The 14,460-nt window shown below is 41.4% G+C and overlaps 1 protein-coding gene across 10 annotated transcripts in view; it reads left to right on the top strand.

The window, feature by feature from the left end:
- Nucleotides 1-12,828, top strand: part of DIP2C (disco interacting protein 2 homolog C) — a 464,954-nt gene extending 452,126 nt beyond the window's left edge. For all 10 annotated transcript variants that reach the window (XM_059729168.1, XM_059729169.1, XM_019498679.2 and 7 more), the window contains 2 exons: nucleotides 988-1,111; nucleotides 9,632-12,828. In XM_059729168.1, coding sequence (XP_059585151.1) covers nucleotides 988-1,111; nucleotides 9,632-9,884 — 377 coding nt within the window. In that variant the 3' untranslated portion in view covers nucleotides 9,885-12,828. The remainder of the gene's footprint in view (nucleotides 1-987; nucleotides 1,112-9,631) is intronic.
- The last annotated feature ends 1,632 nt before the right edge of the window (nucleotides 12,829-14,460 follow it).

The raw sequence follows: 14,460 nt of genomic DNA on the forward strand, positions 1-14,460 counted from the left end.
GAAACAATTTTGTAGGATTTTCTCATTTTAGAATTTTTTTTATTTTTTTTTTTTTTTAGCAAGGAAAATGTCATTAAGAAATAGTCCCAGGAGCAGCAGGAGACATTATTCCACAAGGATAGTAATTTCACTTTTTAGTCATAATTTGCAAATGGAATAAATCTCCCCATGAAGAAGCTATCACTAAATCTCCCCTCTTTTCCATTTCTCAGCTCCTTTTCCGAGAGACTAGTCTCCATTTCACACAGCACCTGGGAGACAACTTTATTCTGGCTAATGCAGTTGTGCTTTATTGCCACAATATGACACTTCTCTGTTTAAATCTCTGAATTAATGTAAATCACCATTTATCTGAACTTCAGTTTATTAAATGATATATATCCTCCATGAATAAAATGCAGTAGTTTTATTATAAGTCTAAAATCCCCAAAGAAATCTCCCCCCCCAGTTGACAAGAATTGTTCTACAAAAGGATTGCTCCTCGATGGCTATGATTTGTCTTAATCAGTGATTAGGTATCAGGAGCAGACTTGCAACATGTGCATCACAGTTAAATACTTGGTGCTTTCAGCATCACAGTGAAATACTTAAAGCTGCTGTAAGGGCACGTTCAAATCCAGAAGGGCCAGTTTCACCCTTTATCCTTATGATGAAAATAAATAGAATAAACCTGACTGTGAAACCCAAAAAGCAAGTTTCTGTCTGCTCTTCAGGAACACTTCATAAAATAGGATGTCTTTGAACTAAAACTACCCCTCCCTCACTTGGTGTACATTGTACTTGGCGTAAAATAGTTGTGAACCCACCCTTCACCTTATATTCCATTTTGGTAGTAGTGTATTTATATAAGCTTACAAGTACGTTAGCACCCTTGATATTCCGGAATACGCATTACTGTCACTGTTAATATACTGCTAGATGACTATGCATATTCCTATAATTTATGTTGCATAGTAAAGTAATTTCTTGTCTCCTTTTTGTGACTAGAGCGGCATGATGCACTTTATGTTGTGGGTGCATTGGATGAAGCCATGGAATTGCGAGGGATGAGGTATCATCCCATTGACATTGAGACCTCAGTAATTAGAGCACACAAGAGCATCACGGAATGGTAAGTGGTGTGACGCCCTGAGTTTGTCATGAGATTTATCTGTGGCTTTGCTTGGCTGGTGCAGTCAATTCAGGAAAAGTTGTGGTCAATACGTTCATAGAATTTGTAACTCCATCCTAAGTAACAGCCTGGAACCTGGCATAAACACCTTTAAGCAGGACAAACTCTTTCTTTCTGCTTTAAATTACATACAACATGGTTTATGTTTAAAAAAAAAAATGATGTGAGAAGGATAAGGTAGTTTTATTTAAGGAGAGGACCAAGTTGCTCTCAAGGAACTTTGGTAATTTAGCTTATTCCTCCTAGTTCTGGTCCTATGTGGCAATCAGAAGGGAACAAAATAGTGGATCTGTATGTTTTCTCAGGGTTTCACTGAGCAAGCATAATCAAACATGTATTAAGATTAAACAAGCCTGTCATAAAGGCCAAAACTACTATAACTTCATTAATCTAATTAAAAATAAAACAATATGGTGATTAAGCCACGGTCACAATTGAAACCAAATCAGTTGATCAATGGGTTAATTATGATATTAGCTCAGATCATCAATTTATTAAATCATTAGGCTAATCCAGCAGATAATCGAATCATGAGGTTGACACAAGAATGAATTGCTTTTCATTAATCCTGCTTCAGGAAATTGTAGCAGGTAGCTGTTCGGCTTTAATTTAAGGGCTGTCTCCCTGCCTCAACCAAGAGAGTTTGTCTCAATGGCAAAATCAATTTAGCTGGTATAGGACATGACCATCCGTTTCAGTTTTTGACTGTGAGTAAGGAAGATTGCCCAGAGCAGTAAACTTCACTTGGGTAGTCTTAAGGAAGTACAGAAACTATCATGATCTCTTTGTTCACCCCCTCAAAGTTACACCACAATTTCTTCTTAAATTTTACTATTGTAGTAGTTAATATTCTCCCCTACTTATTCCTCAACATAGAACATGTGAGTTTACCACGTGATCTCAGGATGCAGGTCATTACCAAGCAATTCATACTGCTCATAATAGACAACCTCAGATAATGTTTCCTGTGAGCAGGGCCATCCTGCCCTATCCTGTGAAACGTGTGCCCGCAGGGGGTCCCGCAGCCAAGGTCCCCTACATCTGGCCACTCGCCATCACCCGCCCCACCCCCTGCCACTGATGCTGCCGGTTTCACTTCCGGCTGCTCGCTACCCCTTCCCTCCACCGCCAGCTTCTTCACATCGGGGGGGCCCCAAAACTATTTCTTACAGGGGTCCTTAAAAAATTGTGGGCCAGCCCTGCCGGTGAGAGCTGAGGAGGTATTTCACTGATTAAGAGGCAGACTCAGGGTTTACATCTAGGAAATTATTAATGGCGTTGTTTCCCTAGGAGAAATCCAAACACATCTTCAATCTGCACATTTATACCTAATGGAACTAGGAGGAATCCTTCTCTCCAGAGAAACAGAAAACAGAAAAAAGGATAAATAATATTTTTCATGACTTTGTCATCTTTGACTCGCATGTCTGCAGTTACTAGATATAGGTGAAGGTCTGGTCAAGCAAAGACATCGGCAAGGGCAGTTGCAGACCACTCAGGATGGTATAGCCAGTGCTTTCTCCTAGGTGGTCTAGGGAACTAACTAGGATGTGAAAGATTATGTGGATGGTCCAAGAGACCACCCAGTCCCTTCTGCCTTTTACAGTGAGCAGCTTTTGCTTATAGTGCTGCAGGCACTACCTTTGAAACTTTTAAACCAAATAAATGTTACGTATACCTTGAATGAATGTCAGTATGGTTCACTTCCTGTTTCTGGCCTCCGGATCATATGGAATATCTTACTTAAAGTTACCATTTCTTAAAAGAATCCAGTGACGAATGGTTGAGATAATTCTCACCAACCCCCTGCTCACAGGAAGCTGCTGTCAGCCTTCGGCTTGGGTAAAACGATATGGAACCTGCTTCCGATGACAAAGGCTAATTATGGGCTTGAGCCATGTCTTGAAAAAAGCTTATGGCTTAGTTTCATCCATGCCCTCATCCATTCTCTTTCATTTACCCAGCACTTTGGAAATGTTATTACCTTAAAACAGATTGTTTTCTTCAAGCAACAAAATTAGGAAAGTAAAATTAGGAAGTAGGCAAGATGCTTTGAGACCTTAAATGCCACTTAAGAGAAGGCCAGTGAAGTTTGTCGGGCCAAAATCCTTAAATGGGGCTACAGTTGTATTACTTTCATGAACTCCATACTTTCCATTACTGTGCCAGCAGCACCATAATGAGCCACACCACACAGAAGATTATTCTACACACATGCTGCATCCTGAACTGGTGGCATAACCATTTTAGGGCAATCCCACACACGTTGTCAGTCAATGCACTTAGGCTTTCAGATTCCCCAAATCCTACAATCAAGCCAAAGAGGTATTTTATGGACCTCTTGAAGACCGCTGCATCAGACATGTTCTCTCTTTTGAATCTCCCAGGAAAACAGTTCCTCTCAGGAAGACACTAGATCATTTTGTATGAATGGAAATTCCTACACACACACCTTCAAGGTTGAAGACAAAATTTTTGAGTATGCACTGCCTCAGCAATCTGAGAAGGAAAAATAGAACTCCCCAGCAAACTAAAATGCAAGACTTTGGGTTAAGGGTCCATTCTTATAACAAACTACAGAGGTAAACCCCAATAATTACTAGCACCCTAACTCTACCTAGAATAGTTATGGAAATAGATTGTTGAAAAATATTACATAAATACTGTTAGCCTTTTCTGACCCAAGCAGTTAGCTAAAATTTGAGGTCTTGCAAGTTGTTTTGTGAACGTTTTCCTCCCCTGTATGGAGGAGAAATCAATGATAGAATCAGGTATTTCTTTCTTGCAACCCTGCATATAAATCAACCTCACATTTTCAAGTTCAATTTTAGGAGGTAGTTTTTTTTCCCATGAACATAAATTGATAACAACAGATAAAAACCTTGACCTGCTGTTAGCCTTACAAATTCCTGGAGATTCAAATAAAGTAAATAAAGGACCAAAAGTGTTAAATGCACTAGAATATATGAACAAAAATTTGACTGAAATTCTGACTTGGTATTTTTGTTGCATGTACACAAAGGTTGCAAGTACAAAGGTCAGGATTGTAGGGGATTTGATTGTAGGTCAGTGATGCATATAAATGATGCAGCGTTCTTTTGGAAGGAAAAAGGGTAGATAAACAGTCTTCTTAACCTTGAACAACTGAAATCTGTATTTTTGCTTACAAGTCCAAACCAGTGATCTGCCTAAAAGCTCTTAGCTTTTCTCAGGGGCACTGAGTGCTTTGTTTTTACTACCTTTGGCTTTTTTTTGCCTATTTCTTTCACAGCTACTCTTGTCTTTCTGCCTGTTCTTCACAGACACACATACTTTCACCAAAACAATAGTCATAACACCCTTCTGTTCATACATATCTTGCCCATTATGGGTGCATTTACTGCGCAGTAACTAAAGTCAGTCCATACACGCAGTGTTACTGCGCAGTAAGGCAACTAGGCGTGTGTTATTGTGCAGTAACTAATTGGGAGTAAATTTGATGCTTGCATGATGCAGGTATCAAATTTACACCCAAGTCAGCACAAGTCACCATAGTTACTGTGCAGTACAGGCATGCAGATGTAGATGCGTGCCCATACCATACTGCACAGTAATTTTTGGTTACTGCACAGTAACCTAAATTACTGCATAGTAAATGTGCATGTGCAGACATGCCCTATCTTACTTGGGTCATTATTACATATCACATACTTCAGGTGAAAGCTGTTATTGTTTCAACTGCCTGGATCCATAGGGAAATTGAGTGATTTCTTACAAATAGTTTAAATAAAAGGGTATGTTTATGCCCAATCCATAAAGCTGTTTTCACACTTCATCCTAATTTTTTCTGTGCTGGCTTGGATGCTTTTCAGGAGGTGCCACTTGGGATTTGGTTCATAACACAATTGTCCAACATTTATTAGTAGACAATTTCTCTGGTTATTTTGAAATGTCTCTTTTTCCCTTTGACATATTCAAGTAATTTAAAATCCTACTGTGGGCATCTCTATTTTAACATGTCTTACAGAAGCCAGAGTAGGGGGTCACCTTAGTGGTTCAGAGAGGCCTAAGGTTTCATAGGCAACAGCCTACTTTGTCGGATAGCATCTGTTGCCTACAAAAGCTTATGACTCTAAACCAATTAGTTTCTAAGGGCATCTTTACACATGCTCCAGGGCTGCGGGAGGGAGGGTGCTTTAGAGTGGCTCTCTGGAGCCGCTCTAATTAAAGTGCCTGCAGCATCTCATATATTTAGTGTCCTGCACTTCAAAATGGCAGTGGGGGTGCTTTAACTAAAGCTTGTTGAACTAGCATTAGTTAAAGTGCCCCTGGCACCATTTTGAAGCATGGGGACACTGAATACACAAGATGCCAAGGCTGCTGAAGCATGCTAATTATTCAAGTTTGCTCCAAATCTGATGTGATTATAGCACATCAGAGCAGGCATCCCACATGTCGACAAGCACCCTAAGCTCCTATGCTGCCCTGCCTTCTGTCTGGTTTCAGAATAAGATAGCTAAGCATTAGGCCTGTGCGAAGCGGCAGGTATTTGCTTCAGATTCGGATTTGACTGATTCAGAGGGACAGTGGTTCGATTCGGTGATTCAAGTCACTGTCCTGATTTGATTCGGCCAATTCGGATCAGAAGATTCAGAGCTGATCTGGAGATTTGGCCATAGACTAAACAGGCAGCAGTCCTCAATGCTGGACACAGCTGCCTTCAGCTGGTAAGTCTGTTGTGGTGGGCAGAGGGGGGAGGGAAGGGCGTGGGCGGGTGGGCAGATCAACGCCCCCACGGTGAGGGAGGGATTGGGACTGGGGCTGGGACAAGCTGCCCAGCCAGGGCAGGGGGGCCTAGGCCTTGGGGAGGGGAAGGGTGTTAGGGTTAGGGTCTGGGAGGGCATGTGCCCCCGGATCTGCGTGGGGTGGGCCGGGCCAGGCTGCACTCCAGACAGGTGGCAGAAGGTACTATGAGCAGGGGCTATGCCCTCTCGCCGCTCGCCCAGCTTCTCTGCGCCTCCCAGACAAGCTGTGGCTTTGCCTTGGATGGGCGAACAGTGGCAGGGCTTGGAGGCGGATGCATGCACCCAGATTGGAGAGGGGCCGGTGGCAGGGGTTATGGGGAATTTTATGGTGGCTGCAGCCCTCCCATAGCCCTCACTCCACTGTGCTCTGTGGGGTGGATGGAGCCAGAGCTGTGCTCCAGGCTGTGGCTGGGGCTGGCCACCCAGAACACAGCCCTGTGTCTACCCGCCCCGCAGAGCGCAGCCCAGCAGCGGGCGTTGATCTGCCCCCCCTTAACTCCCCTCTCCACCCCCTACAACAGACTTACCAGCTGGAGGCAGCTGTGTCCAGCATGGTGAAGACTGCTGCCTGTTTAGTCTATGGCCAAATTTCTAAATCAGCACCAAATCTTTTCCGAATCAATTCAGAGGCTTCCGATTCAATTCGCACCTTTTAATTGGTCTCCCAATTTGATTTGGATTCCGAGATTCGGCCACCAAATCGTGCCGAATCTCCTTCAAATCGATGGGCTTTGCACAGCCATACTAAGCACCTCTAATAACATATCTTGAGAACAAGAGTAGCACTGCAATCCATTTCCATCTCAGTGTCTTACTATGATGTCTTGCATTGTTGTAAGCAAACTTTATATTTTTAAAAATGGCTTTAATAATGCAAGATACCTTCACAAATTATGTATGTGTGTAATGTGATTAACAGGGAGTGCTGCCTCATTTAAACTTCTGCCCCTTGAATGAGGAACAGAGCATGTATTTTCCTGGAATTTGCAAGGAAAGGGTTTTTCACTCAGTGCATAATGACAGACTATATAAACCTTCATGAGGTTGTGGGATGATTTGAAGAACATCATCGCAGCCCGCTTCCTACTGGAGTATTATAGCTACTTATTTACGATTCCTGCAAAATATAGCGCGGTGGAATACAGCTGCTTTTCTGGAGGTAGTAGTTTCTACTCAAAACTTTGGCTTTTCTTGCAGTTGCCTAATGTGCAACCTTCCTGGGCTTCTAATTTTTCTCAGCTCAAGAATTTTAGAAGGGAATCTAGTCACACACCCACATATGTCTGCAAGTACAACTCCACTATCAAGTATAAATATAATATGATCTTTGATTGTGTGGAGAGGTGTCAGCAATGGCTCCTTATAGTTGTATTTGAAATGAGACCCTAGCATCCTAACCTCAATTATCAGTTTTTACTTACTAGCTGGGGGGAAAAAAGATGTCATGGAATTTTTACGATTGCATTGAAAATGTTCCTTAGTAATGCAGCTACTTAAGGTTTAACTTTGGAGGTTGGGTGGTGTTGTTATTAAAAAAGCTGTAATAAATGAAAGTAGAATTGGGCCCTTCCCTGCATTCCATGAGTCAGTGATTGTGGTGCAAAGAACATGCCAGATATGAAAGCTAAATCTTTTCCATGGCCCGGATCTGGTGGAAAAGGTGACGCCCTTAATTTTGCCACTTTCACTTGCCTCTTCAATAAAAGGAGGGGAGGTTGCAAGCAAAAACATGAATCTTAAACCAAAACTAGTAAGTAACCCAAACCTCAGTCATTCTGGCTGTTCCAGTCCGAAGGAAAAACTATCCATTTATAATGTACAAAGTTCTGTTTCCCTAAATACAGCAGGAAACAGACTGAATACTATGGCTTTATTCACAGTACTGAACCACTTTTCCAATCAATGGTTAGGACAAACACTGTTAGCTTTTATCAGGGCCATGTATCAAGTGTTTGGTATGACTAGCTGGTATTTCCCTGCTGCTGCCTTTTTCATCTTCTGTTCTATTTTGTGAGTCCTAGAATCACAGAATAACAGAAAATGAGGGTTGGAAGGACCTCAGGAGGTCATCTAGTCCAAACCCCTGCTCAAAGCAGGACCATCCCCAACTAGATCACCCCAGTCAAAGCTTTGTGTAGCTGGATCGTAAAAACCTCCAAGGATGGAGCTTCCACCACCTCTGTGGGTAACCTGTTCCAGTGTTTTACTACCCTCCTAGTGAGAGAAGTCTTCCTAATATCTAACCTAAACTTCCCTTGCTGCAGCTTGAGACCATTGCTCCTTGTTCTGTCATCTGCCACCACTGAGAAGAGTCTAGCTCCATCCTCTTTTGAACCCTCCTTCAGGTAGTTGAGGGCTGCTATTAAATCTCCTCTGTCTCCTCTTCTCTAAACTAAATAAGCCCAGTTCCCTCAGTCTTTCCTCATAAGTCATGTCCCCCAGCCCCTTACCATTTTTGTTGCCCTCCACTGGACCCTCTCTAGTTTGTCCACATCCTTTTTGGGGGGCCCAAAACGGAACACAGGACTCCGGATGTGGCCTCACCAGTGCTGAATAGAGGAGACTAATCACTTCCCGTGACCTACTGGCAACACACCTACTAATGCAGCCCAGTATGCCCAGCCAGTAAGCCTGTACTGGTACATGGAATTCTTCTGTCCTAAGTCCAGGACTTTGCATTGTCCATGTTGAACCTCATGAGATTTGTTTTGGCCCAATCTTCGGCAGACATAGAAGGCTTCACAAAATAATACAGAGATAAACCCTTCCACTCATAGGTCCATGTTGTTTCTGGGTAGTGACATGTATTATTTTAGCCTCCTAGTTCCACAAGTAAGTTCAGCTGTTTCTTACAACCATCCTAAATAAGAGGCAGCAATTATGCCTTCTAGTTTCAATGAGGTTTAGCTCAACGCCTACTGAGTAAAGGCAGAGTCAACCGAACTATTTATGTTTCTACCTGCAAATGAGTTCTCCATCACTGTTCATGACCTGTGTTAGTCACATTGTGAGAGAGACAGCCAGGAAGTAGAACACATTTTAAAGCACCCATTGTAAAGGAAACTGGGCACTGGTCAGACCGCAGTTGGAGTACTGCATGCAGTTTTGGGCGCCGCACTTCAAGAGGGATGTGGATAACCTGGAGAGGGTCCAGAGAAGGGCCGCTCGTATGGTTAAGGGCTTGCAGGCCAAGCCCTACGAGGAGAGACTGGGGCACCTGGACCTCTTCAGCCTCCGCAAGAGAAGGTTGAGAGGCGACCTTGTGGCTGCCTATAAGTTCATCACAGGGGCACAGAAGGGAATTGGTGAGGTTTTATTCACCAAGGCGCCCCTGGGGGTTACAAGAAATAATGGCCACAAGCTAGCAGAGCGCAGATTTAGACTAGACATTAGGAAGAACTTCTTCACAGTTCGAGTGGCCAAGGTCTGGAACGGGCTCCCAAGGGAGGTGGTGCTCTCCCCTACCCTGGGGGTCTTCAAGAGGAGGTTAGATAAGCATCTAGCTGGGGTCATCTGAACTCAGCACTCTTTCCTGCCTATGCAGGGGGTTGGACTCGATGATCTATTGAGGTCCCTTCCGACCCTAGCATCTATGAATCTATGAAACGTTAAAAGATTAGACTTGGTGTAAAACTGGCCAATTGAACATCTAATAATATTTTTTCTTATGTTCTAGTGCGGTGTTTACCTGGACAAATTTATTGGTTGTCGTAGTTGAGCTGGATGGATCAGAGCAAGAAGCCTTGGACCTGGTTCCATTAGTAACCAATGTGGTCCTGGAAGAACACTATCTAATTGTAGGGGTGGTGGTGGTGGTGGACATTGGTGTAATTCCTATCAACTCCCGTGGAGAGAAACAACGTATGCACCTACGAGATGGATTCTTGGCAGACCAGCTAGATCCCATCTATGTGGCCTACAACATGTAGTCTTGTATCTTAAGGCTTCCATGGACTTGACTATAGATGTATAAAATTTTTTGGTGTCCACTAAAAAATGTGCAGATAAGAGGGTGACACTCATCAGAATGGAACTGTTACTATTATGACTTTTCAAAGCAGTCATGATTGGCAGGAAATAAAATGTGAAATGTTTTCTTTTACCACTAAATTTTAGCACAGAAGGACTATGGGGTACTGCCCTTCAGTTGGTTGGAAAAGCCCATTTTAGATTTTTTTTTGCTTATTGGATGATACTGCTTTCTGAGTAAATGTGGCTTTGTATTTTACGTTAAGTAAGCTGAAGTAGCTAATTTTTTTATTCTGCCCTCCAAGTGGATTCTTTTTAACAATTTACATACTATGACAAAGAATTGTTTTGTTCACTTGTCTTTAATGTGTCATAAAAAGCTGAAAAACACAGATCCGTTACTAATTTAAGCCATTTTAGATCCCACGTCTTAGAAAACTACATAGAGGTACGAGGAAACTACCCAAAATAGCACCTTCCAATTAGAGGTTTAGCAGCTTTCTCTGTCAGAGAGGCAGAAAGCACAAAGGCTAAAGAGCCTTTGATGTTAGTGTTAGAATGGAAGAAATTTATAAATAAGGTGTATTTCGGCAAAGAACTTGCAAATATCTTTGTACTAAACTAAAAAGATAAAATAAGTTAACTACTTCTTCTGTAATTATGTACAAAACGTTTAATTTATTTTGATCTCTTTAGAAGTATAAAAGAGAAAAAACATTCAAGAATATTAAACTCTTGTAATGTTTGCTAATATAAAAACAAAGTGTTGTATTATCTTGAGTGGATAGTATCACATCAAATATATATATATGAAATATAAATTCACTAATGACAAAAGATTTTAAAGTTTAAAATGCAGTACTTGTCACTTGCATGGTGTCTCCCACTGTAGATAATCAAATGTTACTCACAAATTTTTTGAGAGAAAGCAATCCTGGATTGCTAAGTATCCCTGTCTAAAAAGTCCTCTAGATACCAGCAAGTGGAATTATTGCTGCCTTTAAGGCAGTGTGATGAATTTAAGACTAAAAATGCACTACAACAGTTTTTTTTTTCTTTGCCATGGAGGCAACAATAAATATTTGTGCTGGCATGTGCATACACTTGTTAGACTTTAGAAAAGGCAGGTTGAAGAATAGCACTGTTTTCTAGCTGCATAACTTTGTTGCACAATTTTTTTCATCATTTCAGTTGATGTTTTTGTTGTGATAAGGAAAAGTTTTGGTGGTTATTTGCACAGAGTTATCAATATGCCTCTCAGCTGGTCCATGTAGGTTGGTGGCCAACCCATCCAGTTTACACTTGTAGAAAACTATTGTTTTGGACTTTAATTTTCTCCCTACTGGAATATAGCCTGTAGTCACTCCGACGGATTTGGCACAAATTGTGTATCTGCTAACGAGTCCCCAAGTGAACTAACAGAGGAACTGAACTGCCTGTTTTAAGGAATCATGACCCATAGTCTCAGATCTGCGGCCACTGACAGTGAAGAGTAGGAAAACATGAATCACAGCTGCCTTTATTTTACCTCCTTTGAATAAAAGAGACCTTCACTTTCCAGTTCCATTGTTTTTTTTTTTCTTCCTTCCTTTGTAGCCTTCATAGTTTCTTCATTCCTTTGTAACCAAGTTGACCTGTGTGTGATCAAGAGTGGGATTTATCAGCAGCAGTCCAAGAATGCTTTTCTTATTGTCCAGAATATGTTCATGTGCTGGCTCTCATTACGGGATATGCATGACCAAGATTGTTGCAGGACAAATGCAGTCATTTTTATAACGTGTCTAAGGGACATATTTTGTCTGCCTTTGCAGAATACGTACGGCAACGGAGCCCTGGTAGTGATAGTTTTGTTTGGCTTCTCAGAATCAGTGCTGGTTGTTTGAAATCTTTTTAAAAGGTAGGGATATTTTAGTCTGCATGTACAATACAGAGCACCTTACCATGTCAGACTTGCTTTATTTCAGACCGCCCTTTCAGAGTTCACTGTCCTGTGAATATTTCTACTCATGCTCTAAAGATCAATCCTCTATTCCATCAGACTCATTTTCTGCTCCCTAAAAAGAATAAAAACCTGTTCTTAATGGCAAGTTGTTGTAAGGCTTCAGACCAAATGCTGATTGATTACAAACATAATTGCAGTGTGTGAACTAACTTGTGAAGTCCTGCTATTGCTGATCTCAGTACTGCAAAACAAATTTAGCTGTCATTTAAAGCATCACTTTAACCTTCACCAAGCCAACTTTCCATTCATAGAGGGAAAAGAACTGCAATGCAGTTGTGGAACGCAGTTAATAACAGATCTCTTCTGCAACCTGTCATCTGTGGTTGTTAACTTCTGAGTTAAGAGAAATGATAAACTGAGCTTCTAGTTTTATTGTGCAAGCAAAAGGAAGGAAACACTTAAGTACCATCAGACTGAGCAATAAAGAAGGATTGTTCTGTATTAGAAATTGTACTGTAGATAAACCATTCATAAGAATGTATAAAATGTTTGTCTTGTGACCTTGTGCTTTTGAAGTCAGACAAAACCATGTAATCAACTTGATGCACATGCACAGAAAGAGGGTACACAATGAACATTTAAACACAAAACTAATCAAACAGGAGCAGATTCCTCATGGTGCTTGTTTATTATATATATTTAATCCTGCTTGACACTTTACCCAAGGGAAGACTGTCCCTTTTATCAGTTGAATGTTAGCAGCGTTATTTCATAGAGTGTGGTGACTGGTTAGAGAAATTCATGTAACTCAGCCAATCACAGTTTCAAACAAAAATTTTTATGTGCAAAGGACAGCAACCTTCTTGTATGTTAAACCACCAGTACGCTTTGTACATCTGTGATAACGCCTGTTTTATATTCAAATGAACAAATAAAAGCTTTTATTTTTGTTGCTCTGAAAATATCAGTTTCTTAATTAGTCATCTAAATGAAGCTTGCTGGAGCTGCCTGGGCTCCACAGAAGAACACTGATAGCTATATTGTAATTTTATTTTGTTTACCTCTTGTTGCATAATTTATTAGTACAGATCATTATACTTTTACCAATGTTTAAATACTGGTGTGGGCATTTATTGCTAACAGACTTTCGTATGGCAACAAATGTTTTTTGTGAAATGTTTTTTTTTTAATTCTTTTTAATATATTTAAATATACTGTTCACATTTTTGCTGAAAGTGTAAAGATTATTGTAAGCTTGGTAACATTTTGTGAGAAGCAATAACAAGCATTAATACTGTAAAACTCCTCAAATTTGTCACTTATCACTTCTGTTGCAAGGGATTGCTACTGGCGTATTTCAAATAAGTTACTTAAGTTATTCACCCAAGTGTTAAATCTTCCCTCGAGTTTTGGGGCACAGTGTTAGACTATGGTACTTGGGTAGCCGGTATCTGTGAAACGCATAAGGACAGCATTTGCTTTAAACAGTTCGTAGGTTTTAGATATCTCGCTGTAGTCCTGAAAACGATGCAGGACCTGTTCCAGGTGGTTCTTTCCAGGAATTACGTGGTTCTGAAGAGCCAATAAACCAACTGCTAGTCCTCGTATTGTCAGCAACTTCCAGCATCCTTTGCTCAGCCCTAATTTTTAACCTCATTCTTTAGCTGTGACTTCAAAGCTGTGCTTTTCAACCTTTACAGACTCAAGGCACCCCTTGTTAGACCCCTTCTTAAACTCGAGGCACCCCTTAGAAAATGCCAGCTCGTAGTTTTCGTTTGGTCTTTTTTTACTACAGAAAACTAACAGAGCAATTCTTCTGTTGCAAAGGACATGGACAGACCACAACAGGGCAGACTGGTTTTAACACTGTGAACGTCTATAGGAAATCTCTGGGTTGATCTTGAGTCACATTTGCATACACTGCACACAGGCTAACATTGTGCGGCACCCTGGTTGAGAACCACCACCTTAACGGAAGAAGCATGTGGGCCTGTATTGTGATGGGTGGCCTGGGCAGGTTATGCTCAGTTTCCAAGTGTCCAGTTTCGTAAAGAAGAAATCCATCTCGGCAGAGGAGCCAAAGACTGCAGACACGAGCATGGACAGTTAAGCAGCCTTCCTTCTTTGGGAGAAGTCCTTGTGGCTGTACAAGGATGTGGGAGTGATCCTGGCCCTCCTGTGCTGCGTGCATTGGAGAACATTTGCCCAAAAGCCCAATGTTTCCAAGGTGAGGAGGGTGGTGGCTCAGAATAGCATCAGCAAATAACTATGGGGAGGGATTTAAAACATAAAGAAAAATGAAGTGCAACTTTGGAAAGTGGCTTAAATTTAAAAGGTAAAGGGTTAAATAGGTTGGTAGCGTAATTTCATTTTGTTGAAACAAAGCATTGCAGTCGGGTGTGAAACAAATTCTCTTCCGGTTCTTTTCGTTTAGCCTGGAAACGCTACCAAAAGCTTCTATTACCCAGCTGAGCTCTAGTGTTCGCTCCGTCCTTCTCCAATAAAACAAGCACGCTTCCTTCTCCAAGGCTTTTCCATTCACTCCCTTCTCAGGAACATTACACTAACACTGCTGGCAAACACTTCTCACAACA

This window comes from Alligator mississippiensis, chromosome 5 (genome assembly GCF_030867095.1).
Source record: "Alligator mississippiensis isolate rAllMis1 chromosome 5, rAllMis1, whole genome shotgun sequence".
NCBI classification, from domain to species: domain Eukaryota; kingdom Metazoa; phylum Chordata; order Crocodylia; family Alligatoridae; genus Alligator; species Alligator mississippiensis.